Genomic DNA, 27979 nt, shown 5'->3' on the forward strand with positions numbered 1-27979 from the left:
AAAGGGTGGTTTTATCAGCCCAATATTTGGCATTGGGCCTCGTATTGAGCCATGTGACAAAGTGCATTAACATTTGTTTGGATAAGGACTGGTCTTTGTCTGGTTGTCTGCCAGCCAACAAAACTTATGTTTAAAACCTTGAACACACGCTTAGAAACTCAAGGAGAAAACAACAATAAGACTCTCAACATGGATGTTGCTGCCACTCGGACCATGGAGACCTCATCCAGTGCCTAGCAGCTACAGTATGTGGATGCTTTTGATGCTTTTGATGTAGTACTGAATTTTTACTTTTCATCTAATGCTTTTTGATCAAGTGCGTTCATTTTTTCTATTATAAAGGCCCTTGAATTTGCATGTGAATGTAGACAAATAATAATGGTAATAGTAGTTCTGATAATGCACTTTATTTTCTTACCTGTCATCATCTTATGACCATTGGAAAAATACAACTTATGCAGTATTCATAACGTTTATTAGAAAGACTACAAATCCCTTAATACACTACACAAGCAGCTACGTTTTTTTGTGCAATTAAGTGAATGTAAATCGAAATTTTAAGTTAAATGAATATAATTCTATAAGATAATTAATGAACTGATAAATTGCCAGTTTCTTAAATTGTTAAATACAATCTTACACACAGCATATAGACTGTTATTGTTGTCTTTGCTGCATTGCATACAATCCTAAATAATTACATAGAAACTATTCTATATGTATTTCTTAACCCTATACTATAATGTAATTATTATGAATATTATTATTTCATTACTGTTGTTATTACATATTTAATCCAATTTTAGGAATTTGTATGTACAGTATTTAAAGCTTTTTTTAAAATCACGTTTTTATTAAACCTGAATTATGTGACTTATTAACTTACTGTTGAAAATGATATTAATGTGTGTGTCTGGGACCCCGGGGTCTCCGGCTCCGCTGCGCCCTGGGTTCCCGGCGGGGGATATGTGTTTTTATTTATTTATTTTATTTTATTTATTTATTTTTGGGAGGGGTATACGGGGTTTGCTCCGTGGGGTCAGGTGCTGGGTAATACATCTCTGCCGCCCGGGTTGTGCCCCCTGCATCCCTGGGCACCACGGTCCTGTGTCGGGGGTCGGGTGGGAGGTGGCCGTGGGGGGGTAGGATTGGCGCTTCCGGTGTTGGCGGCCTTCTTTCCAGTTGCGGGGGCGTCTCTGGGCCTGCCGGTGTGTGGCCCCCGGTGCTCGTCTGCCTTTGTGGGGTGTGATCTTGCTGGTCTCGGGGGTTGGCTGTCCTCCGGCCCGCCGGCGCCCTGTATTTGGTTGGGATTGCCTCTCTGCGGCCCCTTGCTAGTCTTCCCGGGGGGGAGGGCTCTCTGGGCTGGCTCTTGGGAGGCTGATCTATGTGCTGCCTGCCCCTGTGGGCCTGGTGGCTTTCTGGCAGGGGGCTCGGCCTGGCTATTTGGGGCGGGACTCTCTGGGCAGTGGAGGGGGGCCCCTCTCCTTTCATGCATTCTCAGAGACAATTACACGCCCACACATTCTTGCACCTTTATATATATGAAGACTTCCCCACATACAGAGATACCTGTACACACGTACATATGCACACTCAAAGTACGTACTGTAAGTACTTCCCCACATTACTCACTGAGTTATCCAGGGTGTTATTATGTTGTTGGTTTTATTACAGCGACGGTGATATCAGCAGTATGATTATAGGTTTTTTTACAATGATGTGCATTACAGTAATTATCATTCTGTTCACTGTCATAGATAATCATTTCATTACTACTATTATGTGTGACTGTTTCAATGCAGTATTGTCATTGTGATCACTATCATAGTTCATCATTTCATGACTACTATTATGTGTGACTGTTTCAATGCAGCATTGTCATTGTGGTTGTTGATATTATGTTGTCCTTTCCATCAGGGTCTTTATAGTCATCACAGACATTTATTTGCTGATGTAGTTCTGTATGTTTCTGTTGTTCTGTTATTGTTGTCACAATTGTTGTTGCTGCTGTTGTCCTTTTCACTGTTTTGTTTTTGTCCCCCTCTCATCCCCGCACCCCGCCCTCTGTTTTCTTTTCTCTTCTTCTGTGTCCCCTCCTGCTCCGGTCCGGTCGCTCCAAATTTGCATAATAACAAGCATCAAAGTCAAATAAATTCTGTATAACAGGGGAAGTGTATATCACACTTCTCCCTGGCAGAGTAAATCTGTTGAGCACTTGAGGGCATTTAGATCTACAATTCTATCTGCTTTAAAGGCTGGACAGGACAGGGGAAAAAAAGAAGAAAATGTGTTGTATTCTTTTTGTATTATGTGGTTTACGACTAACAAAAAATTGTATATGGTAGTTATAGAAGCTTGTTCATGTTTTTTGCAATTCGCGGGGGTCTTGGACCATAACCCCATCGAATAGCAAAAAGTGGCAAATAACGGATGCACCCATAAAAAGCCCTAAAATGCTTATTTTTGATAATCTAAACTCTGTAATATGTGTCTCGCAGTTATTAAACACATTTTAAAATCAGTTTTACACATTAAGAAACAGTTACAGGCGTATAGTATACAGTATAGTGTACAGTAACCGCAACTAGGCAGGGATCTACTGTACACTAAGTCCCCTACTAACGAACATCCGACGTACGAACACTCGTAGATACGAACACAAGCCGACTGGTCAATTTTTTTTTCGAAAATTGCCATATTTTGTCATTTAAATTTTTTCTAAATACAAAGGCGCTGTTTTTGTATTGCGTGCCATTCCGCCGCTACGAATGGTGGGTAGCAGCATCCCTCTCGCGCGATCTTTCTCAGTTCGTCTGCACTTGTCGCTGATAACATCTCGGAGCACGCCGTTTGTACCCCATTCGATACTTTACAGAGACGTTTGTTATTCGTTATCATGGCTGATAAATCGAGTGGAAGTGCTAGTAGTAGTGGCAGGAAACGTCAAGCAATTTCTATGGAAACGAACGTGCTTATGGAGTGAATCGCTCAACCATAGGAACAATTTACAAAGGCAAGGTTCGAATTATGGAACATGTGAAGACTTCTGTACCAATGGCATCCACTATCATTACAAAGAGGAGTCTAACGACGATGAAGATTTGTCCTTTCTTCAATAATTCCTCCTCCTCCTCCACCACTACCATCAACAATGTATGCTCGACCACTGCTCTTCAAAGGTAAATAACATTTATCTTTACGTATTATTATATCATTTTTATTAGTTTTTTTCATTAATTATCCTAGTTTAATATTACTACTGCATCCAAACTCATATTTACATACATACGCATATACTGTATATGTATACACGTACATGTAGTACCTATATCATTGGTAATATTACCTTTTCCCCGACTTAAGAACGATTCGAATTAAGAACGGTCGTCTGGAACCAATTGTGTTCGTTAGTTGGGGACTTAGTGTATATCGTATACAACTTTGCACAGACTTAGTTAACAAGGTTCCTATTTTAGACTTTAGCAACGCTGTCAGTGTGCACCATCAGGATTTTATCTTTAAACTTTAACCAAATGAACCCCTGCCTTCTATCATCAACTCAGTCTGAGGTTAAAGATCAAACTCAAATGGTTAAAAAAACTATTTTTAAAGCCTCAACTCCCAATCATTTGTTCCTCTTTTGATGCTCTTCTGCCCTAATCTTATCTTATCCTATCTGCATGTTGTCACAGATGACCTTCCGCTCAAGCAGATTAGACCAAATGATGATTCAAAATGTTGTTTTGAAATGCAAACCAACACACCTTCCCCTCCATGCTGATCAGATGTTTTGCTTTAAATGTCAAGTTTTTTTTTTAAATGTGTGACCTCAGACATGACTTCATTTCTTTCAGAGCCACAAATACACAAGCAGGATTTCAAAACCGCAAATTACCGCCGCCCTCGTCAGTTCACACTCACAAGCAGCTCAGCAAAGTACGGCAAAATGCTACATGTGTGGAAAGTGTTGGAAGAGGACCTTGCTGAATATCATGATGTATGTGCACATTGATGAAACGTTTAGATTTGCACACGAACGATGAGTCAGGAGGATATGACAGTGGTAAAGGAGGTTATCAATCGGCCTACTCCCTCACTGATTAGCTGTTCAAATAGTGAGCGTGCAGCACACTTGCACTTTATAGCTCGTCCTTCCTCCCGTGGTAACAAACACGCGCAAACAAACACTTTGTAAGACAGTATGATATTAAACATTGCCTGACAGGTCCCAAAATAAGACTATAAATAAGTAGCAGGTTTACAGGTGGACATGGTGCCTATTGCACAAAGACAGGATTCAGAAATCCAGGAGAAATGACTAAACTGAGCTCAGCCAACCCAAAGCAAGAGCGTATAGGCTTAATTGGTTGCAAAAAGCCCAAGCCAGGATGAGTAGACACTGATTAATCAAGCCAGGTGAAACCAATCCCGGATCAGTAGACAATAGTAGACAATAATATCGCTTAGCGTTAATTTGTGGGACGTTTGTTTGTCCAGGCATATTTTTTCATGGAACTTTAAAAAAAATGAATGTTAAAATTTCGTCTTGTCTCTTTCTCGTGGACAGTCTTGTGTACCGTCTTGTCTCAAGAGTTAGGTGTCTTGTGACACCCCTACTAAAAAAAAAAAAATTTGCGCAATGAAAACATAAAAAACAGTGAATCTAAATCTACAATAAAACAGCACCACATACTCCTTACAACATGGTGGACATGTTTTGCAAAAAATACATCCAAACTACATTACATCCAAGCCAGACAAATCTTCTATTAAATGAACATTTCAAAAACATAAATAATGTTCTAAATGACCTCTAAACTACACTACGTTCTATTAAGTGAGTGGTTCAAAATGTCAAAATCTAAATAAATAAGCATGATTCCTACCATAAAAACTCCAAAACATGGCGAGCCTGCGAAAATAAAATAAAATAGAATAAAATAACCAACAACAAACATGGTGGGCAGGCTGTGCAAAAAAAAATAAAAGCTAAAATTTAGTTACATTCAAACCACATTATTTTTCATTAATTTTGGAAATGTTAAAATAATAAAAAATGACAATTAAATACCACAACCGTGGTCAAAACCAACAACTCCAAACTAGGCTAGTTTTCCATTAAATAAGCACTCCATAAAATAGAAATCAACATCAATAACCACTTCTGCATCACACTCCACAAACTATAGGCATGCTGATAACAGGTTACCGAAATGACATATGAGGGACACTTGATGGCATGTGACCTTACTCAGACACTCACACACACGTTGCACCACAGCATCCACGGCCAGTGGTGTGCAACATGCAGCTGAGATTGGCTTTTCTAGGCTATCATAGCCTCTTCACACATCACAGAATTCCATTACAAGGGAAGCCGCATTCAATTATTTGGGGATTGGAAGACTGCAGGAAAATTACTTTGTCATGCAGGACACACACGCACACGCACACGCACACGCACGCACACACACACTGAACCTAAAGCAGCAGTTAACACCTTACTGTCAGATAGATAGATACAACTTTTAATCTACTTCTAACTACTCTGTTCTTAAACTTGAGGCTAAAATGTTGTTTACATGGAATTGATGGTAGAATGATGTGACATGGTTATCAGCGGAACATCTTTTTGTGTTTATCCCAAGACACATCTGTGTTATCATAATGTCATCATGTGATGTAGAATGCTCTCTGTCAATAAGTTGCCAGTTGGGTTCAAACACTGAACACGTGCCTAACATTTCCGAAGACATCAGCCAGATTAGCCTTGCGATACGGCTTATCTTTCATGTATAACTTTATAGACATCTAACAGGATGGAAGGGCTCCTCAGCCAGTCAGATTTAGTCCAAAACCAAGAGAATTTATGCAGGTGAAGTTGCAGGTTTGCCTAAAACAAAAAATGCAAAAAATACATCGTTTCTAATAATTATGATCTCAGTAACACAGGGTTATCAGTTGTGTGTCTATTAAACAATAACTGGTGGGCATGATAAAGTCACATATGATATTAATTAGTTTTTGTCATGCCAGTGTCAAGGCCAGTAAACACGAAGGCCCGCATACAGTGCCTTTATCACTAAATGTTATAAATCAACAAGGCAATTACAAGAAGACTGAACTGCATGGGATGGACTTGAACACATTAAGAATGAGTAATCCATATACTGTAGGAAATCTTGCCTATTTGCATGTTTTAGGGCATTTGAGTGCAGATGGCCTCGTATTGCTGTTTAACATTCTCTGCTATTTCAAAAGGATGAACTGAAATGTGTTTAAAAAAAAGTCCTCTATGCATGTAATTACATTTTTTAGCACTTTGTATGAAAAGCAATGCACAGTAATTACTATATCATATTTATGGGGTTTAAGGATTAAAGCTTTTTAAAATTTTCCTTTTAACTGGAAAAGAACAAAAATGACTTTTGGACAATAAAAACTATAAAAACGGGAGCTTTCCATTGGACTTGACACCTGATAAAAACCTTAATATTTAAAAAATAATAATCCATAAAGTCCCTGATTATAGTGGTAAAATCATTTTTGGTTGGATATTTTTTTCAAAATTTTCCACAACATAATGTACCCTTTATAGTGCCATTCATCCATCCTTTTGCAATGCCGCTTATCCTCACTAGGGTCGCGGGGGTATGCTGGAGCCTATCCCAGCTGACTTTGGGTGAGAGGCGGGTTACACCCTGGACTGGTCGCCAGCCAATGGCAGGGCACATATAGACAAACAACCATTCACGCTCACATTCATACCTATGGACAATTTAGAGTCTCCAATTAACCAAACATGCATGTTTTTGGAATGTGGGAGGAAACCGGAGTACCCGGAGAAAACCCGCACACACATGGGGAGAACATGCAAACTCCACACAGAGATCCCTTTATCGTGCACTTTTTGTAATACTTGGAAATTCAAAATTGCAATCCCCAAAAATGAATATTATAATTTTTTTTATTTTTAAATGCATTATTAATATGACTGTGAAAAGTTAGCCAGTTAGCTTAACTTGCTAGCAGCTAGCAGCACTTGTAATTAGTTTATTTCAAAGAATCTGTACCTCTCACCTATCCGAGTTAAAGTTGAGGGAGTCAGCAAGCAGTTCTGATCCTGTGTTCGTAAGGTGTAGTCAGGAAAGCACCAAAATAGTTCAAATTTCTAGTATCGTCAGCAGAGCACCTGCCAAGTACGTCCATTCCAGTCAACAGCAAGGGGGAAAAAAAGTCGATACAGTTGCTGGATGCTGACCACTCATGTTACTTCAAATTCTGGTATTGTCATTTGTGGAGTTAAAAAAAACGACATCGGAAGGTTGCCTACAGCCACGGCTGTTAATGCCAATGTTAATTAGAGCATTTCTGGTAACCTTTCATCATATGTAATGAAAATGTTTTGATGATTACCAGGCTGGGAGACATGACAGCATTTTATTCCCATCTTGTGAGGCATGTGGTGTTACCATATATGGGTCAGGTCCCCTTCAGAGGACTACTGGTGGTAATGTAATAAAAACTGGTCAATCTACAGAACTGTATGAAATTCAAGGTGAGCCTCTTTCATCGTTGTGTGTGTGTGTTCCAAGCCTATGCTGTGTGCCCTGACTCCCCCTCCCATGTCGATTCTCCCCCCCTCTTCTTTCTCCCTCTGTGTGCTGAGAGGCAACAGAGAGCAAACTATGTCAAGTCTCTCCTCGGGTTGGTCAGAGAGGCGCTTGCGCTCGCAGACACACAACAAGTCTACATTACTCTCCACTTTTATCTCTTCACAGCTAGCCATATCTCCAACGCTCGCTTTGGACTCTGGGTGCTGATGCTGACTGGATGGCTGAGCGATAGAAGTAAGGAGCTGGTGTGCTGAAGGGTGGGGATTATGTCCAGTAATGTAAACAGGTCCAAGTGAAGGCTGCAGAGGCGTGTGCTGTGGGTTGGGTCACACTGGCACTTTAAAAGACACTTGCTAAGGTTCGGGAGCAGTACACCAGAAGCCAGGCTGAGAGAGAAGGTTCAAGACTTCTCTCAAGTGTCATTTTTTTCTCTCCCAACTTTTTTTAAAATTATTTTTGCCAAAGTGGGGGGGCAGGCATGGGCAAGTTTGTGTGCTTGGTCCTGTTACTGCTGCCAGCGCTGGAGGGCTGTGACGCTCTGCCAGAGAACTGGCTGCCAGGGGAGTATTCCAATACCACTGATGATGCAGCCAGGTTCCTGAAAGACTACAACAGCACTGCAGAGAAGGTTTTCTTCCATAGCGTCTCAGCAAGCTGGAACTACAACACCAATTTGACAGAACACAACTCCCAACTCCAGGTAGGATGACCTCTGTGTAATACTGGACCACAATACACACACACTGTACACAACTCTGTGCTGCCACCTTGAATACATTCCAATATGTTTTCCTGCATAGTGCGGCAGTTGCAAACATGCATAGTTGCAGTAGCTTTCTCGAGGCCTGACATTAACGACAACGCGCCTGAGGTGCTTTTGTGGTAAGCGGGATGACAAAGCAGGAGAAAAAAGGCAGCGGCACGCACCAATGAAGCTGCAAAGGTGCTCGGAATGAATGATTCTTACTTACACTGCATGGCTCTTTTTGTATTTTGATGTCCATGCTTGTACAGCTGTCACAACAGGAATGCTCTATAAAATCCAAGCTTTGGGAACAGGTGTAGATGCAAGGCCCCCCTGTCACGCCAACAACGTCAACAGGGTCTCACTGCAGAATGAGTCCTGCTCTTCTCAATGTGTTTAGCCTGGAAGGTGGAAAGGAAAGTCAAAGGCACTAGACCTCATCTGGCAACCACAATGTGTACCAGTAAGAACACTGGAAGTTATTTCAGTTACAAACAAGTGAGAGAGTGCTTGCATCAACAAGGAGGGTTTGATTGTAGTGCAAAAAAACAAATTCTATTTGTAGCAAAAACCTGCAGCACAGTTGGTTTAATATGTCATGCGCAGCGTTTTGTTCATTAGAGTGACTTATATGATTGATTTTAAGGGTATCTTTTGCACTAAATTAATATCAAGTCAATAAAATCACTTAAAATATGAATATGAATATTAAATAGCCAATGCATTCATTAAAATGTGAAATATAATTTGAAAAAATATCTATGCTATTTCATGGCCGGTATATGTATTTAAAATGCTGGTAAAACATTAAATCACAAGATCTTTTTGGATGAATTTATTTATGTATGTACTGTATATAAAATAAGGTCCCACATTTTAGCGTTTCTTTTAAGGAGGCCTTTTTTTTTCGCTAAACAATATCTACATTAATAATACATCATATTAAAAAATAAATATAAAATCAGTTGTTTCATCTTTTGGGATGTAATTTTAAATTAAAGTATAATGACAACATTAAACTAACCATCAATTAAATACTTTTTTTTTTTTTATGACTTATTTATGTGTGCATTTATTTCAAATACTGGTCAAACCGGGTATCACACGTTGAAATAATATTTTAAAAATTGTATTTTCCTTCATTCAATTCATTTGACATTTTTTCAAGCCTGTCGGCTGTGATTTGATGTGTTATAATAGTTGGCTTATTACAATATACACCAGCTGGCCAGACCTTTAGATGTACTTGCACAATCAAATAAGATTCTATACAAGAGCTATATCAAAACATCTGCCTTTACAGAGATAATAAAGCTCAGGTTTGTCAAAATGATTTATTATTGTAGTTTGTAAAATTTTAGAAACAACTGCAAACTACAATAATAAGCATATGGCATTATTATCTGTATGAAAGCAGAATTTGTATTGGATCTCATAAAGAGCAGGTGTACAAGTGTTGTGGTCAGTCTGTGTATGTCCATCTTAAGTGTGTATAAAATCCACCTGGGCCTTATCTTTACTGTCCTACCTCGGAAAAGAACGGCATTATCCGCTTGTGTGGAGAGGTGGAGGTCAGTGGAGAAAGAAGTGATTGAGAAAAAGACAAAGATGGAGGGTAGGAGCACAAAGGTCAGTGTTAATGCTTCAACTCAGAGTCACCAGTTTTCCCCTCCTGCAGCCTGCCGAGAAAAGAACAGATAAGAAAGCTTGCGATAGAAACATGAGCCAGCTGCAATGAAGCTGCGGCACAAGTCGCAAATATTTTTACCATTTGGGACTCAGCCTGCGTTTGTCACACTTGACCTTGAGCAGAAAGTATGTGGTTGCAAAATGTTTTTGTAGCAAATAAAAATGTAAATACAGTGTGGTAACATATGGTGATGTGTTCCCATGGGAATTTCGGAGGGAAGTGGACAACAATAAGTACACTTACACAAGCGCCATGTGCAAAAGCAATCCACGTCACTGACATGCTGCGATGAAAAGGTTGTGTTTTAGGGTACATTTTGGTGGAAATTCAAAGCAATACGTTTTTATTCGATTATCAATCCCAACAGTGTAAACTGGATTTATAGTAATTACTGCCATACATATCCACAGCAGATATTTTTAATAACACAATAATGTCAAACATTTTCTAATGACAGGCTTTGGTGTCTCCACACAAGGCAGGTATTTGACATTTTTCTTAAATTTTGATGAATTCCAGCAAATTTGTTTGTCTACATTGTCTATACAGGATAGCACAAAATCCATGAGCTGTCCAGTGGGATACGTTGTGGTGGTCTGTAATTATGGATTTCCTATTTTTAAGATAAATCAATACAAAGAATAACATATTACATAATTATGTAATAGTGTATTTATTTTCCAATAAAAATGCATATTTTCATTTTTTTCTTTTATTTATGGTTTGGTGGTATGAAAATGTAACCAATTTTATAGTTTTTGTTTTATATAATATTTTTTATATAATATATATATATATATATATATATATATATATATATATTAATATTTGTTTTATATAATACTTTTTTAATAGCTTCTTTCTAATTTATTCATTTTGTGTTGCCTTGTGTACAATAATAAGAGGACAGAAAACACTGCATGATGTACTTACTCATCAATAAAAGGCTATAGTAACCATAGGGGGACTATTTTTTGGTAGTTTTCATCTTTTTTGTATATATATATATATATTTTTCTTACAAATAACACACCCAAAACTATTCTTACTCTTTTTTAATTTTAAAAGATAACAAAAAACAGTGCACAGTATAGTTATCATTTTAAAAATAAATGTATAAAATAGTAACCCCAAAGGATTTTTTAAGTAATTCACCCAAAATGTGTGGGTTTGTTTAAAATTTAAAATATATTCATTCCTATTGTATTCATTTGTTGATGCCCTATGGTTGAAGGGGGAAAAAAAACTCACAGTGTCTTTTTGTAAAAAGAGATGTGTTGACCTGCAGTTTGAATGTGAAGTACAAACAAAACCAACGTGTGCGTAACAGAAACTGAGCAAATAAACTATAGCCAAGCTAGACAAACTGGTTGTTCTGTGAATTTAGTATAAAATTCAAACGATCATAACCAGAGTTCCACTCCCATCCTGTAAGTGGGGGTAGTGTGTATTAAAAAGTGATATCTTTCAAACAACAGAAGAATAAGCCATATTGGGTTTCAGTTTTGATAAAAAAAATTGTGCAACCAGTGAAATATTTTTGTGTAATCCTGCTCACAAATATGATGGCAACATTATTTCATGTTATTGTTTGGCTGCATTTGAATGAAGATGTGCATTATAATGTTATATCAGAATCAGCATTATTGGCCAAGTATGCTGACACAAACAAGGAGTTTATAGCTCTCACTGTATATACACACAGACACTTACCTTAAGACATAATTAAATAAGAAGTCATTTAAGAGTAACACCTAGATGTGCAAAAGGGATACTAATATAATGACAATTATATTCAAGTAAATGGGTGTGTGATTAATGAACCGGGACATTATCTGCATTTATACAAAAAGACAGTATTTCCATTAAGGAAAACAGGATTTACATTCAAGTGATTTATTTATTTATTTTTTGGTCAACACTGATGTGTTCAGGTGACAACAGGGGCGTTTCTCCTGAAGTCCACTGTCATCTCCACAGTCTTGAGTGGGTTCAGCTCCAGATGGTTGTGACCACACACTGGTCCGCCTCCCGTCTGTATGCAGGCTCCTTGCTGTCCCGGATGAGAGCGATGATTGTCGTGTCGTCTGCGAACTTGAGGAGTTTCACAGAAGGGTCCCCTGAGGTGCAGCCATTAGTGTAGAGGGAGAAGAGCAGTGGAGAGAGAACACACCCTTGGAGTGAGGTCCGGGTGGTGGATGCGACGGCCCCCAGCCTCACCTGCTTGCTGCTGTTGGCCAGGAAGCTGGTGATCCACTGACAGGTGGAGGCTGGCTCAGTGAGCTGGGAGAGCTTCTGGTGGAGGATCTCAAGGATGCTGCTGTTGAACACCAAGCTGAAGTTCACAAACAGGATCCTTGCATAGGTCACCGGGGAGTCGAGGTGTTGCAGGATGTAGTGCTGATGGTGGAACGTTAGGAGCGTTTACTTAATGGAAAACAGCTGCACATTAAAACCAAAAACTATTTGTTGGCCTTCATACATCACTACTACTTAATCTAATGCCAAGACATGCACTTTTACACACAAATATGCTTTTTACCAACTCCCCTGTTTTTAGGTAAATGCATCCCTGGAAGAGCAGGCCTTCACTGAGGCCTGGGGGCTCAAGGCCAAGCAGGTGTTCACTCGCGAGCTGCTTGATTCCCTCCCTGACCCCAAAGATAAGAAACTGATGAGCAAAGTCATGGTCCTGGGAGCTGCCAACCTGCCTCCCACAGAAAGACAAGAGGTTGGTGTCGTCTTTAGATTCCTCCTGTGCAAACACTAAAAGAATGAGCTGTGGTTTCCTCTCTGTGTCTGCAGTATAACACCATTCTCAGCACCATGGACAGTATTTATTCCACCGCTAAGGTGAATCCACAGCCCAACATCAGCTGGAGCCTGGAACCTCGTGAGTAAAAGCAGAAAAGACGGAAAAGATGGACAGAAAAGTTAGGCAGAAAAACATTGGAAAATGTCTTCTTATCAGCTCATGGAAAAGTCACAGGATGGGCAAAGCACAAGAGGAAGTATTATGGAGTGTTTCGCCAAAAGCCACAGTGACAGCGTGTTAATAGCTTTTAACTTAGGTATGTGTTGTCAACAATGGCTTTATGTTTTGTCTGCAACATGAGAAAATGAGCTGCTGGAAGGTGGAAAATATGACTTGTGAACAAGCTGATGGTCTTCCTCCTCCATTATAATTAGTGGTTTCAGTGGAAATAATGGAGGGTGAACAGGGTTAGTGTAAATGTGGCACAACCCTTCACAAAAACATTGGCGTCATTAGAAAAACAAATGGGATGCTCTCCAACATTCTATCTGTCCTCCTTGGTCAACTTTCACCTCTTCATTGCCGTTTCTTCCTTGCTTTGTTGTCCCACTATTGCTTTACAGAATGTCATAGAACTAATGACTAATGACTTCGTGTTGACATTTTCCTTGCTCAGAGCTTTGTGTGTATGTGTGTGTGGTCCTTTGCAGATCTAACTGACATCATGGCCACCTCCAGGAGCTACAAGAGGCTGCTTTACGCTTGGGAGGGCTGGCACAACGCATCAGGGGTCCCCCTCAAGCCGCACTACTCCAGGTTTGTGCAGCTCAGCAACAAAGCCTCACAAGCCGATGGTAAGAAAGAGAGACACACATTCACACTCATGTTGCTGTGCATCAAAAATATACATCGTGCAACCACTGACAGGAAGTCGAAAAGGATGTCACACGTGCCAGTATAAGGCAATAGAACCATGGCATTTCATTCTCCATAGTTGTACTGAACAGCTAGAATTATTTGTATAAATTCCAAATGAATATTTCACTCTGAAGCTGATATTTAGTATGCCGGAGAAGGGTCCACCTTGCAACTTTTTTTGTAACGTTTTTGTCTCAAACGTTGGTCCACAACTAAATAATGATCAGTTCATCTTATATTCAGAGATTTATACGTGCACACCAACATGTGCTGACAAATTACTTCACCCCAAGCGAGTCAGAGATTTTCTTCCTGTCACTCACACACACTGGTAACCTAGAGCAGTGGTTCTCAACTGGTTTGGTTGCGGCATCCACCATCACCCTTCAATGACAAGCGGTGGCCCAAATTGGGGAAATTTTTGCTCGGAAACTTCTCAAATAGCTTATTTTAAAAATAACATTTATTTATTGAAATTTTAAATGTAAAAAGTAGGGTTGTCCGATGATATTGGCCACCGATAATTATTGGCCCCATACCGGCATATGTGATATCAGCCAACATCGGTATAGTTTTTTTTCCCTCCACTGAAAGCCGATACAGAGCTTTTAGCACCAACGTCGCAAAATTGCAACATTGCTGAATCATGTAGTTAATACTGTGCCACTGACAAGCCTGTGAGAGAGAACTATTTATTTAGCTTACTCATGGTGTCTTTAAAGAAAGAGCTAAAAAGCATCATACGCCAACGTAATAGGCAGATAGCAACAGACAAGACACGACCAACGAATAATGCTGAATAATCAACAACTATGTGAGGCCTAAACATGTAACTTAGCGGCTATTTACAACAACAGTACAGCAAAGCATGCTGGGAAACAGGAAGTGCTATTGTCTAGTGCTATTTTGTGTTAGCACTGCAATTGTAGGTAGTGTTCTGTCTAGTGACACCCCCACCCCCGTCTCTATGTGATAACACCACTGTGAGTTCAGTGCTGGTGTTTACTTGCCCCTGCAAGTAACACTGAACTTGCCGGGCAATTACACTAATCGCCGCAAAATACAATTTGGCGGGCCGCAAGTTTGAGACCCCTGACTTAGACCTTGCGGGCCGCATTTACAGTAGTCTTTCTTGTCAAGTCGCGAGTTTGAGACCCCTGATCTAGAGGGTTTATTTTCTAAACAAAAAAATACCATCCATCCAAACATATCTTCCTAGCAAATGCTTTTGCCTGTATTTTTTCAGTGGAAAATTATGGAACCAAGAAAAGAGGGTTTATAAATTATCCACATGCACCATGGATATGATATAAGAAAAATAAGATTGATTGTTATTTCTAAAATCTTAAAAATGTTTTTTTTTTTTGGGAGAGGGGGTATACTGCTGCCGTAAAATACAGTAGATTGATGGATGGCGTAGATTACACATGCCCAACATGTGACTGCCCAAAAATTGACCAACTGGATGTACATGCGTTCTGTACATGTGTAGAGTGTTGCGTAGTGACACAGCAAGCGAATAGCACAGGGGCGAGGTGCGTTCATCGACATCGGGCCATTACATTATTTCTTTTGGCAAAGACCCCACTGAAAATGGCTCCCTGACCCACTTTTTGGAGAGCTGCAATGTAATATAGCCCTGTAACATGTTACAGGGCTATATTACATTGCAGCTTACATTGCAGCTCCTTGTCCTTTTGGACATGTGGAACTGTGAAAAAATGATTCATCAGATGTATTCCATTGTAACCTTCATGTTCAAATAAACTAAACCAAACCAAACCAAACCAAACAATAATGTTGAGTTAACAAATCCAGCATCAAAATAAAATTCAGAATAAAAAAATAGTGCCACGTATTGCCATAATCCAACTTCAGACTTGCAGCAGGGCATTCACATTGTAAATAGTTGTAATAGCAATCATTTTTAGTTTACATTGTGTGGCCTTTTTGTAGGATTTAAGGACACAGGTGATGACTGGCGCTCTTGGTATGAGACAGACAACTTCCAGGACGTCATCGAGGAACTGTACAAGACAATAGAGCCGCTTTATCAGAACCTGCATGCCTTTGTGCGCCGCCAGCTCTACAACCAGTACGGACCCAAGTACATCAACCTTAAAGGACCAATCCCGGCTCATCTGCTCGGTATACATCAACACTTTGCTTGGAAACAATACGAGCATTGCTTTGTGAAGCTTATCTCGTGAGCGTGGATGGACGTGCTTCATGCAGGCATTTCCTACACAGCCTGCGAGCACTGTATCCCATAACAAGAATGAATTGTTGCTTAAGTGTTTTTTCTTCCTCAACCTCAGGAAATATGTGGGCCCAGACCTGGAACAATATCTACGGTTTGATGATACCATTTCCTGACAAACCCAACTTGGACGTGACTGATGAAATGGTCAAACAAGTGAGAGCAGAGAAAAAATATCCAGTAGTAATAACAATAAACACTGTTTCACTTCGCTGTGATTACAATGTTTGTTTCCCAGGGTTACAATGCCACACACATGTTCCGTGTCGCCGAGGAGTTCTTCACATCTTTGGGTTTAGCTGAGATGCCTCAGGAATTCTGGGAAGAATCTATGCTGGAGAAGCCCGATGATCGGGAGGTGGTGTGTCACGCGTCTGCCTGGGACTTTTACAACCGCAAAGACTTCAGGTAACCTTCATGGACAGAAGGCCAAAGATGTAATGAGATCACTGGAAAGACTGGAACAATCTCAATAGATAAGCGTGTGTCACCCATGTTGCAGGATCAAGCAGTGCACCACAGTGACCATGGAGCAGCTCTCCACCGTCCATCATGAGATGGGCCACGTTCAGTATTACCTCCAGTACAAGGACCAACCGGTGGGCTTCCGTCGCGGGGCCAATCCCGGATTTCACGAGGCTATTGGCGATGTCTTGTCTCTCTCTGTTTCCACACCGAAACATCTGAAGACGATTGGACTATTGGATTCTGTGACTTCTGATGTTGGTAAAGAGACAAAGTCACATTGGCTAAGTGTCCACATTTAGCTACGAGATGGATATTTTTCAACTAATTATTTTTGTTCCTCCAGAATCAGATATTAACTACCTGTTAAAAATGGCTCTGGAGAAGATAGCCTTCCTTCCTTTTGGCTACCTCATAGACCAGTGGAGATGGGGCGTATTCAGTGGCAATACACCCCCAGACCGCTACAACTCTGAATGGTGGTACCTCAGGTAGGCCAATTCATCATTCAGTATATAATGTTTTACATCTTTATGCATTGAGGATTGAGTATGAAACTACAACTTTTTGTTATATTGACTTGCAACCAAGATAAGCATCAATATAATGTAGTCATTTTGGTGGTACACTAAGGAAAAATAGTAAGATGAAGTCACAGTCATTGGCATGGTGACCCTGGATCATCTGTCTCTGAGATCTTCTTTTGCGGTTGGACCTGCCTGGACACCTTTTGTATCGTATTAACAAAATTGTACATATTCTAACAACCCCTGGAGAGTGACAATTGATTTTGCACCCGCAACCGGTGCGATCAACATTGTTTAAATCGTAGTTACCTCAGGGGTGCAAGACCACACTTCTTCTCTTTCAAGTGTGCGCACCTCCCGCCTGAGGGTTAAGCTCACCCGCTGAGGATGAGAATTCTAAGTCAGGGTCGAGGGGAGCTCACTCAGGTATTTAAAAACAGTTGTGTAGCGGCGGCCACGCTACATCCAGACCACGCACAACAGAGTAACCGAGTTATATTGTACGCAATACGGAACCCTCTACTTTATAACCACTCCCCCTCTAGTGGTTTGTTGCTCTTGGTAAGGGCCTGGGATCATTTGCAAATCTGTTAGGGACCAGCGGGACCTGTTGATTGTTTAGGTATAACCGGAACAACCTAAAAGCAACTTTCTGGAGCAAAACTGCTTGCTCTTTCATATCACAAAAGACTGAAGGTGTGGGATAGCGGGCAAGGGCATATAAGCAGTACAAATATACAAAGGTTAAAAACGTACATAACTAGCCTTAAAGATGACAAATGAGCTGCATTCACATACTGTATATCTGGACATAAAGAATAGTAATGACCTGGACCAGATCCTCAGTCCCATGTACTTCCAATCTTACCCCGATATAGTGTATATGCTGGAGGTTGAGGCAAAGATATCCAAAAGGAAAAGTTCACTGCTCGGGGATAATCTTAATCCAAGAAGGATGAACGACGATTGTGGGAACTCTAATACACGTGTTCATCAAATCAACAATAAACCGCGATGCTGTAAGAAGCACAGGTGTTTGCGCCGATTCCAGTGTCTGCATTGTATTTTTAGCCGCTAAGACAGCCTGAATGTGCCATTCAGTTTTTATTTTCAACCCATTTGGACTGTGTTGAACGAATTTAGGTGAAATGTGCCGGAGGATATTCATTTTTAAAAATATTTTAGAATCGTCACCTCTGTTCCTTAAATTAGCCTAAAATGGTAAAGCTACACAAAAACCGACGTACAAAAAAATGTACAAAAAATTGCGAATCACTGAATTAAAAATGTTTTGATTCCACATTTATCATAACAAACTAAGGAGCTTCAGGTTAAGATTTCAGTTTGAAGTACTGGCTTCAATGTTTGTATAATATTTGTCCACCAGATGCCAATACTTTTTCCCCATTCAAAGCATGCAGCATTAAGATTGTGCATGTGTGTGTGTTATTTTATTTATTTATTTATTTTTTAGATAAAGTAGCAGTGAAGCTATGTAAAGCCACTGAAGGGCCATTCTAATTAGTCATAATGTAATTATTATATATCAAATATGAATACATTTAATATGTATATTTCAGGCTGAATAGTTGAATATTTATGGAAAGCTAAGCGTTAATACAGAGTGTGTTGGTGTCATAGCTTGGCTATTGTATGCAAAACCCAATTGTTCCTTTTTTATGTGCATCATGTCAGCTGCCGCTGCTACTTGAACTCATAGCACACAAACACAACTGTTATACACTGACTAACTTTCCACGGTCTTTTAGTTATATAAGCTGTGCAATCCATCTGTTTCTTATTTCTTCCTCAAGGACAAAATATCAAGGCATCTGCCCGCCCACCAAGCGCACCGAAGAGCACTTTGATGCCGGCGCAAAATTCCACATTCCTGGGAACACACCGTACATCAGGTAGCAACTTGTTTCTAACCCCAACTTTTTGATAGGCGTATAATTCACTTTGTATTGACCTGAATGTGTTAGCTTGACATGTAAACTAAACATGAATTGAGCCTTTTTAGAACATTAGGAGTGTTTGCATGCTAACAAGGTGTTTTATGGGCCAACACATAAACACACAAGTCAACAAGGGAATAACATTGGGAATTAAAAGTGTTATTGTATACTGTGATCTTCATACATTCATGTGAATAGCCGGGAGTAGGTTTTTAAACAATACAAACGCTTTACAATAGCAGGAAGTTGTTGCATTGACCTCAGCTGGAGTTAGTTTACCACAAAAGAACATTACAAGCAGTAGACGGAACATTCTTATTCCTTCCTTTAGGGGACTATTGTGTATTTTGGTCATATTAGTGCACTAAGAAGTGTTAATGACTAAGACCCAGCCGTCACTTAGCTTCATTTCAAAGTAAATATGAGTTGCTGACATTGCTACTCTGTCTTCTGCAGGTATTTTGTCAGCTTCATCCTGCAGTTCCAGTTTCATGAAAAACTGTGCCAGGCAGCCAAACACACCGGACCCTTGCACACATGTGACATCTACCGCTCTGCAGAAGCAGGGGCAATTTTAAAGTACGTTTTATGGCAAGTTTTAATGAGGCACCGATGTCCCATTTTTAAAATGTGTCATTGTCCTTCAGGAAAGTTCTTCAGGCAGGCTCCTCCAAACCATGGCCCGTAGTGCTACAAGATGCTCTCGGCACAGACAAGATGGATGCAGGCTCGCTGATGAGATACTTTGACCCCATCATTAAGTGGCTGCAAAAGCAAAATGTCGGCGAGACCCTCGGATGGCCCGACTTCAACTGGGTCCCACCCATTCCTGAGGGCTACCCAGAGGACATCGGTAAGACAAAAGGATTGACAAATGTTCAGCGAGACATAAATACATGCTGGTCTTGTTGCCGCATTGTGGTTAACGTTGTTCTCGTCCATCCAGATAAGAATACAGATGAACTTGAAGCAAAGACGTTTCTGGATGAGTACAACAGTACGGCTGAAGTGGTGTGGAATGCTTATACAGAGGCCTCTTGGGCCTACAACACTGACATCAATGAAGCCAACAAGCAGAAGATGGTGAGAAGCGCAACATTAGCTCTGCCATCGACCTGTCCATCATCCATCCCACCATTCATCCAACAGCCCTCCAGTTATCTATGAATCCACCATCTCCATTCATCAGATAAATTCAAGTTTATTAAAGATAATGTAATGTCTTCATTATTGTTCCTCAGCTTGAGAAGAACCTGGAGATGTCATCCCACACTTTGAGGTACGGCCAGCAGGCGCGGCGGTTCGACACAGCTGACTTCCAAGATGCGTCGGTCAAGCGTATCGTTAAAAAACTCAGCGACATCGAGAGGGCCGCGCTGCCATCAGCAGAGCTTCAAGAGGTGGGGGCAAGTTTGTCAGGTCTGAAAGCTTCTATGCTTTTGTCTGAGCATACTTCATTAAAAAGTGTGTGTGTTTATATTTAGTACAACAATCTCCTGTCCAACATGGAGACTAAATACAGTGTGGCCGAGGTCTGCAGAGAAAAGGGCCAATGCCACCCACTGGATCCTGGTATGAAGTAAACACTTTATAATATCTGTGTATCTCGTTCATTAGTGCAGTAGTGACCATGATGTGTGTGTCTCAGACCTCCAGAAGATCATGGCAGAGTCCAGAGACTATGATGAACTGTTGTTTGCCTGGAAAGGGTGGCGAGATGCAGCAGGGAAAGTACTTCGCTCGGATTATAAGAGATACGTAGAACTGGCCAACCAAGCTGCCAGACTCAACGGTAGGCCTCGTGCCTTTCTGACAGTGGCAATCAAAACTGATACAGTTCTTTTATTGGTGAGTTCAAGATCCCTTGGAGAAGTCACCAGTCTACCCTCTATCCTGCACTGTAGGTCACAGCGACAATGGTGCTTTCTGGCGCTCTCTGTATGAAACGCCGACATTTGAGGAAGACCTGGAGCGTCTGTGGAAGCAGCTGGAGCCGCTCTACCTGAACGTGCACGCCTATGTTCGCAGGGCTCTGTACAAAAAGTACGGCCCAAAGCGCATCAACCTGAGAGGACCCATACCTGCTCACCTGCTGGGTGAGTTAGTTCTTAAAAGGAGGCTATTTGGCGCCTTTGATCTAAATCGACATGCCAGTCAGTACGCCAGTGTGGAATTCAGGGAGGTACCGCAGCTAAAATCTTCTTTTGTGTGGTAAAGTACCCCACTAATGTTCTGCAGCTGGCTGTGAATGCCTTTGGATCGGACAAGGATTTCATATTCTTTCAGAGGCGGCATGCGTGAGATAGTGTGTGACACGTCCACTGCCTTGCTCAACAGACACAACAGAGCAGAGATGAATGGCATGCCTTTTCTGTCGCTTCAGGTAACATGTGGGCGCAGACGTGGTCTGGCATCATGGACCTGGTCCTGCCTTATCCAGACGCCACGCAAGTTGATGCCACGCCAGCTATGGTGGCAAAGGTGAAGACTTGCATGGCTTCTTATAGCAGCCTTAGAGGCACAGAAATAGGAAATGTTCATGCAGAATGAGATCATAGAAAGTATTACGAGGGTCACAATGAGAAAAAATATAGTAAAATTATATAGTAAAAGTATATGTCCTATTTTTGTCGTATTAGGACACAATAGGACTTTATTCTTGTAATATTAGGACGTTATTTATGTAAGACTTTATTCTTCTAAAATTATGATTACTTTCTGATATATTACAACCTTATTGTCATGATATTGTGATTTTATTCTTGTAAAATTATGACTTTAATCTTGAATTACTTTAACACTAGAATATCACTCCACCATTTGCATTCGAGAGTTCATCATGATGCAAATGGTGAAAAAAAATCTATTATTTTTATAGAGATTTGCAGCAAAAGTTCATGTGAAGGAATTTCCACTTTGAGCCTGCATTTGTTTTACCAAAAGGATATGGCTTTCACATATTCACGTATACCTTTTCCCCCCCATCAAGGGCTGGAATGCAAAAAGAATGTTCCAGGAATCAGACAATTTTTTCACCTCTTTGGGACTGCTGCCTATGCCAAAGGAGTTTTGGGACAAATCCATGCTGGAGAAGCCCACCGATGGACGCCAAGTGGTTTGCCACGCCTCTGCGTGGGATTTCTATAACAGAAAAGACTTCAGGTTAAACATCACTTTATTGATACAGAGATTGTCATGTGCGATGTGACTAAAATTGCAAATATGACAAATATGCGTGCAGAATCAAACAGTGCACCGTGGTGACCATGGACGACTTGATCACCGTCCACCACGAGATGGGCCATGTCCAGTACTTCCTGCAGTACAAGGAGCAACCCGTGTCGTTCCGTGAGGGAGCCAACCCCGGCTTCCATGAAGCCATCGGTGATGTGTTGGCACTCTCTGTGTCCACACCCAAGCACCTGAAGAGCATCGGCCTACTGGACAAAGTTGAGAACAACCACGGTGAGTTAACAACACACTTCCATACAAAATGGCGGTCTTATTAATCATTCCTTTGGTGTTTCAGAGAGCGACATCAACTTCCTGATGAACATGGCGCTTGATAAGATTGCCTTCCTGCCCTTTGGTTACCTCATGGACCAGTGGAGATGGAAGGTGTTTGATGGGCGCATCCCATCGTCTGAATACAATAAAGAGTGGTGGAGCCTCAGGTAAAGTACACCTTAAAGTTCATACATTACACACATTTACAACTACTTTGCAGAATGCATGTGAAAGCTGAGTAGTGTCACCCAGTTGGCATGTCAAACAAATAAATAAATACGTTCGTATAATATCAGTACAGGCCAAAAGTTTGGACACACCTTCTCATTCAATGCGTTTTCTTTATTTTTCTCGATTCTCACTGAAGATATCAAATCTAACATGTGGAATGATGTATTCAACAAAAAAGTGTGAAATATGTCTTATATTTTAGATTCCTCACAGCAACTCAAAGTAGCTTTTTTGATAGCGCTGCAAAGCCTTGGTGTTCTCTCAGGGAGCTTCATGAGGGAATGTCCTGCCTTGTTAATGGGGTTGGGACCATTCAGTTGTGTTGTGTGTGTCCAAACGTTTGGCCTGTACTTTAAATATATATAATGATGGAAAAATTTAAAACAAAAAAATATATTTTTCTTTGTTTTTTTAAATTATATTCTATCCAAAATCTGACCTTTTCTGGCAGAAAAAGACCGATATTGAAGTGTTACGCATTTAGCACATTTTGTTAAAACTGTATTTAACATGTGGATATAAGTTTTTTTAAATGCTGCACCTCTGTTGAAGTCCTTTGGCACCTCCTTCACACTTTGAAGACTGCAACCATAAGCTATGCATATATAGTATACTAGTACGTGCCCTAGGACAGTGATCCCCAACCCCCGGTGCCAAATGACCCACGACCTGGTACCTGGCCGCAAAAAAGAAAAAATAATTTACATTGTTTTCTTTTTCTTTTTTTAATGTTTTATTTTGAAAAGTGGCCGGATTCTCTCTGTTACATCCGTCTGACTTGCCGCATGTCCATTGTGCGTGTGCTAACTTTATCTCATGCCGCACAGATAGACTACTACTGTATTTTTACCATTTTTCTTTCACCTCATATTTGGTGTCAAATGCTGATACTATGTGGGAATGCATAAAGGTACGTTTTGATGACTTATTGAGTGCTAATGTGCACATTTGTCTCAATTTAATTCATGCTAACAGCGATGTAATCATCTCTCTGGAAAACAAACTCCAGGCTTAAACTGGTGGCTGGTGGGTCGGCATTCATTTTGTGCTTTTAATTTGATGTTATTCATGTCTTAGTTTTACACAATAAATAATAAATAAGATAAATTAGATCGCTGTAATGTCCCTATGGACAATGTAGAGCTTTTCAAGACCAATAATTCAGAACTAATACGCGTAAGGCAGAAATATTGTTAAAATTAGCAATGTTTGTTCCACTGTTGACTTTGTTACTCTTCGCTTTTTCACATTGAACCAGATGACATGACTTTCTTATTTAATTGCAGGATGAAGTACCAGGGCCTGTGTCCGCCTGTAGCTCGCACGGAGAACGACTTCGACCCGGGTGCAAAGTTCCACATCCCGGCTAACGTTCCCTACGTGAGGTAGTATTGCTATTTCAGGGGCCCGAACACCTGATAATTCATCAGTGACATGTGCAAACACGGGCTGTGGCGAGATAAGATAAATTTGGCAACATGAGCTGTGGATGTGATTGAACATCACAATCACCATCATGTGTGTGTGACAAGCACATTTATGGTGACATATTTATCATCCACTTTCAGGTACTTTGTCAGCTTCATTATCCAGTTTCAGTTCCACAAGGCCCTGTGTGACGCCGCCAAGCACGTGGGGCCTCTACACACATGTGACATTTACCAGTCCAAGGAAGCTGGGAAGCTGCTGGGGTGAGTACGGTATACATTACAAACATGAGTGAATAGAAGGTTCAAATCCTGCGTGTAAATCATCACCTCCTGCTTTTGTCTGCAGTGATGTAATGAAGTTAGGCTTCAGCAAGCCCTGGCCTGAGGCTATGCGCATGATCACGGGCCAGCCCGATATGAGCGCCAAGCCACTTATGGAATATTTTGAACCTCTCATTAAATGGCTGGAGGAGGAGAACAACAAGAACGACGATATCCGCGGGTGGCCTGATTACGACTGGAAGCCTTCAAGTGAGCGTTGTACATTCCTGCACGGAAAGAAGTTAAACTCATGCACACACTCTATGTTGGAGTCCGACATATGGGAAGCACATTACAAGTTAATCCCCTCCCAAGATGGAAAAAAAGACGTTTTTGCAAGGAGACTTAACTCTCTTTTGCAGCTTACTGAAATCATGTTCTTGCTGCTTATTCTTCTGATGAGTTCCTGCTGAAAGAATGAACACATTACGGTAGATTGTTGAAAGAGAGAGCCAGGAAGATAACAGCGGCTGTGCTTTCCACTAAACACACACACACACCCACACACTGTGTGAAGCTATCAAGCAAGCGATACAGCTTGAAGCTTTTAAGCAGGGTCATTGAATGCAGCACCAGACCAAACCTATGCTTTCTATTTAAAAAGCTTGTAGCTATTATGCGTCATTTTCAGCCTTCTAGATATTACAGTCTTTTGTTGTTTAACTAATCATTGTGGTATATAAAATGTAGTTTCCTTCTTGTGAGGAGCTCTCTAATATGTTTTATGTTCATTAGAAATTTCATTTCATTTTAAAATTAGCGACATCTAGAGGCATTTGACCAAAAGTGCAAATGGAGAAATAGTTACAGTAAGACGCAATGCAGGAACAATCATGGCTTGGATCGATTAAAGGTGGTACATACATTTATAAAGGGGCAAAATATATCCAGTCAATTTGAAGAAGCGCTCCAAAAACTTTCCACAGGAAGTTTAGGTAGACAATTTTGGAAATATTGAAAGTAAAAGTAATTTAAAAATTAAAACTATTATTATTATTATTACAAATTAATTTTCTCCAAATGTGACTTGCTATATTGATTTGATGTTTTTTTAATTTACTTTTTCAATGTAATTTAATTTGATCTAATTTTTTTTTCCCTCTACCTAAGTTAAATACAATAAATTAAAGGTCAGGAATTTTGAAAATACTTAAAATCAAGTAATTTTTAAAAAAAATTGTTTTTTCCTTCAAATATATCTCTCTATATTGATATATGGCTTGATTGTTATTGTATAATACTTTTCCATGTGTTAAACTTAAATACAGTTGATTCAACTTTCCATGGGCCGTTTAGGCCGGTAATTTTCAATTTTCAAATTAAGTAGATTTTTTTTCTACAAATATATCTTACTATATTGATAGATGTGTTGATTTTTATTTTAGATTATTTTTCCATGTGTTAATACGACAGATTTAACTTTCAATGGGAAATTCAATTCAAGAATTTGGGAAATATTGAAAAAGAGAAGTAGAAATTCAGGGTAATCTTATTTAATTGTTTTTATTTTATTTCATTTTTGTCAACATAATGAATATATTGTTTCATCATAAGTACAAAAATCTATCTTCCTGTAAATTCCCTTATATTCTCATTGAAAGCTCCCAATTGGACGAAATCACTACAGTTCTTACTTTGACAAGCAGAAATAATAACAATAATAATAATGGCTGAAATGCTTACTTATTTTCTGTGCATCCAGCAGGTGCGTCCAGCACTACGGACTTCCTGGGAATGAATGTGGAGAGTTCAGCCGCCATTGCAGGCCAGTGGGTCCTGCTGGTCTTGGGCCTGGTCCTGTTGGTAGCCACCATTCTCCTGGCCTACAAGTACAGGAAGTCAAAGGAGTCCGGCAGGTCATTATCGACGATAGAGCTCAAGCAAAAAGACTAAATGGCTAACTTGCATTAGCTTGCACAGTAACAACCCTAATGTGAATATTCGTGTTTTGTCATTGTGTACAGTGCACATGATCACGTTTGCTTTTCTTTGTCTGCCTCCCTAATATGTCTTGTATATTTATTGTATACACTTGAAGTCCAATACTACGTTTTTTGCCTATGCAAAAGAACATTGCAACATTTTGTAATTTATTTGTAATATGTTCATATTTAGGGAGGAAATATTTGTCATGTTCTTGATTGTGTAAACATATTTGATTTTGTTTCTTATTTCTTCAATTAATAAAAAAGTACAAGCGTACTATGACTTTTCAATTAGACCTCATTGCAGGGAACAATTTAATGACATTGCGGTTAAAAAAAAACCAGCTTGAGCATTCGTTTTACGAATCAAAGGGGCCTCTGTGAGGCCCACAGCCTCACAAGAAAATACCTGGCAGCTCTCAGGTAACATGAGCAAGAGCAGCAAGGCAGCAAATAGTCCCGCCAGAGACGACCAAATCAATGTCCTCTTAGTCAAGTCTGGTTTTTAGTGCTGAAAGGTACAGAGAGGACTTGGATGTCGTCCAAAGGTTTGCCTCCTGTTTCGTACAATCACACACAGCAAATGGCATACAGTACACCCACTGGCCACAACATTAGGTACACATGCACACCGTGTCATGTAATAGCTACATGAGTGGCTCTCAGTATGACGCAGTCCAGTTTGATAACCACAACAATAAACATAAAGTGTTCAACTGTGCCAATGTACCTAAAGAGGTATCCAGTTCGTGTTCATTCAAACAGTCAATAAAACGTATGTACATGTATTACATAACTACACACAATGCCGTCTCCAGTTGATTACAACATTTACAAAGCGTTATTAAATCCAGTGTTGTTGACTCCCTGTTATGAGATCATTCGAAAGAGATCTCCTGCCATGTTTACACAAGACTGTATAATAAATAGCCATCAATGCAGGGACATCTCACTGGGGGAATTAAAATAATCTCAAGCCAAGAGAATGCAAGTAGTACTCAGTTCCCTCATCAGTACCGACTGTAGTCCCTGAAAACTTGGAATAAAGCACAGCAAACAAACGTATCATGTTCTGCACACAAGGTCAGCTGGGTGGGAATTATGGCGGGAAAAACAGTGATGCAGATGCAAAAACATTTACAGTCATGAATCAAATTCACGGCCGATTGGGAAGAAAATGCAAGTCAACATGAGGAATAAAAAAGACAAAGAAGATGAAACGATCAATTCACACATCAAATTAAGAACATCAAAGTCCTGCAATTCACCAAATTCTCTGAAAACAAAAAAGTTCAGTATATTGCACTGAGAAGTCTAGAAAAAGTTAATGCATTTAATCCACAGGTGGTCCAGACTGGGTCCAGTCTCCGTTATTTGGCCTGTGTGCTGTCAGGGTTCTAAGTAAAGGCCTCAGTAGTAGAAATGCTGCGTCTCTGTCCAGTTGGTGACCCAATGCTTTCTGTGCAGCTCCTCAGGCTCAAATCCCTCATTGGACTGATAGCGATCAGCCATGCGAATTTTCACCCCCCGGTGCTTTGGCATTATCCGGTAGTAGAGGGATCGCTTGAAGAATCCAAGCTGGGGAGAAAAGAAGTGACATTAGAGACTAAAGGAGAGCTAAGATTTAATGG

The 27979-nt window shown here is 40.2% G+C and overlaps 2 protein-coding genes across 8 annotated transcripts in view; one reads left to right on the forward strand and one right to left on the reverse strand.

The window, feature by feature from the left end:
- Nucleotides 1–94: 94 nt before the first annotated feature.
- ace (angiotensin I converting enzyme (peptidyl-dipeptidase A) 1) lies at nt 95–26638 on the forward strand. 7 transcript variants are annotated; one of them, XM_054764331.1, is made up of 26 exons: nt 95–245; nt 7782–8316; nt 12612–12782; nt 12857–12944; nt 13517–13660; nt 15681–15872; nt 16043–16140; nt 16223–16392; nt 16487–16710; nt 16796–16940; nt 18791–18889; nt 19391–19513; nt 19582–19787; nt 19881–20017; nt 20176–20334; nt 20419–20506; nt 20583–20726; nt 20839–21030; nt 21318–21415; nt 21924–22096; nt 22176–22399; nt 22464–22608; nt 23959–24057; nt 24241–24363; nt 24449–24633; nt 26126–26638. In XM_054764331.1, the coding sequence occupies exons 2-26, from the start codon at nt 8095–8097 to the stop codon at nt 26314–26316; spliced, it is 3840 nt and encodes a 1279-aa protein (XP_054620306.1). In that variant the 5' UTR covers nt 95–245; nt 7782–8094; the 3' UTR covers nt 26317–26638. The 7 variants fall into 7 exon arrangements, with proteins under 7 accessions (XP_054620306.1, XP_054620289.1, XP_054620264.1 ...); XM_054764314.1 differs by having other exon boundaries at nt 106–245; nt 3855–8316; XM_054764289.1 differs by having other exon boundaries at nt 117–245; nt 2137–8316.
- The window catches only part of itga3b (integrin, alpha 3b), a 39937-nt gene continuing 38590 nt past the window's right edge, over nt 26633–27979 (reverse strand). The window contains exon 26 of the mRNA XM_054764354.1: nt 26633–27926. The gene's annotated coding sequence lies outside the window, so the exon portion shown is untranslated. The remainder of the gene's footprint in view (nt 27927–27979) is intronic.

This window comes from Dunckerocampus dactyliophorus, chromosome 2 (assembly GCF_027744805.1).
Source record: "Dunckerocampus dactyliophorus isolate RoL2022-P2 chromosome 2, RoL_Ddac_1.1, whole genome shotgun sequence".
Classification (NCBI taxonomy): domain Eukaryota; kingdom Metazoa; phylum Chordata; class Actinopteri; order Syngnathiformes; family Syngnathidae; genus Dunckerocampus; species Dunckerocampus dactyliophorus.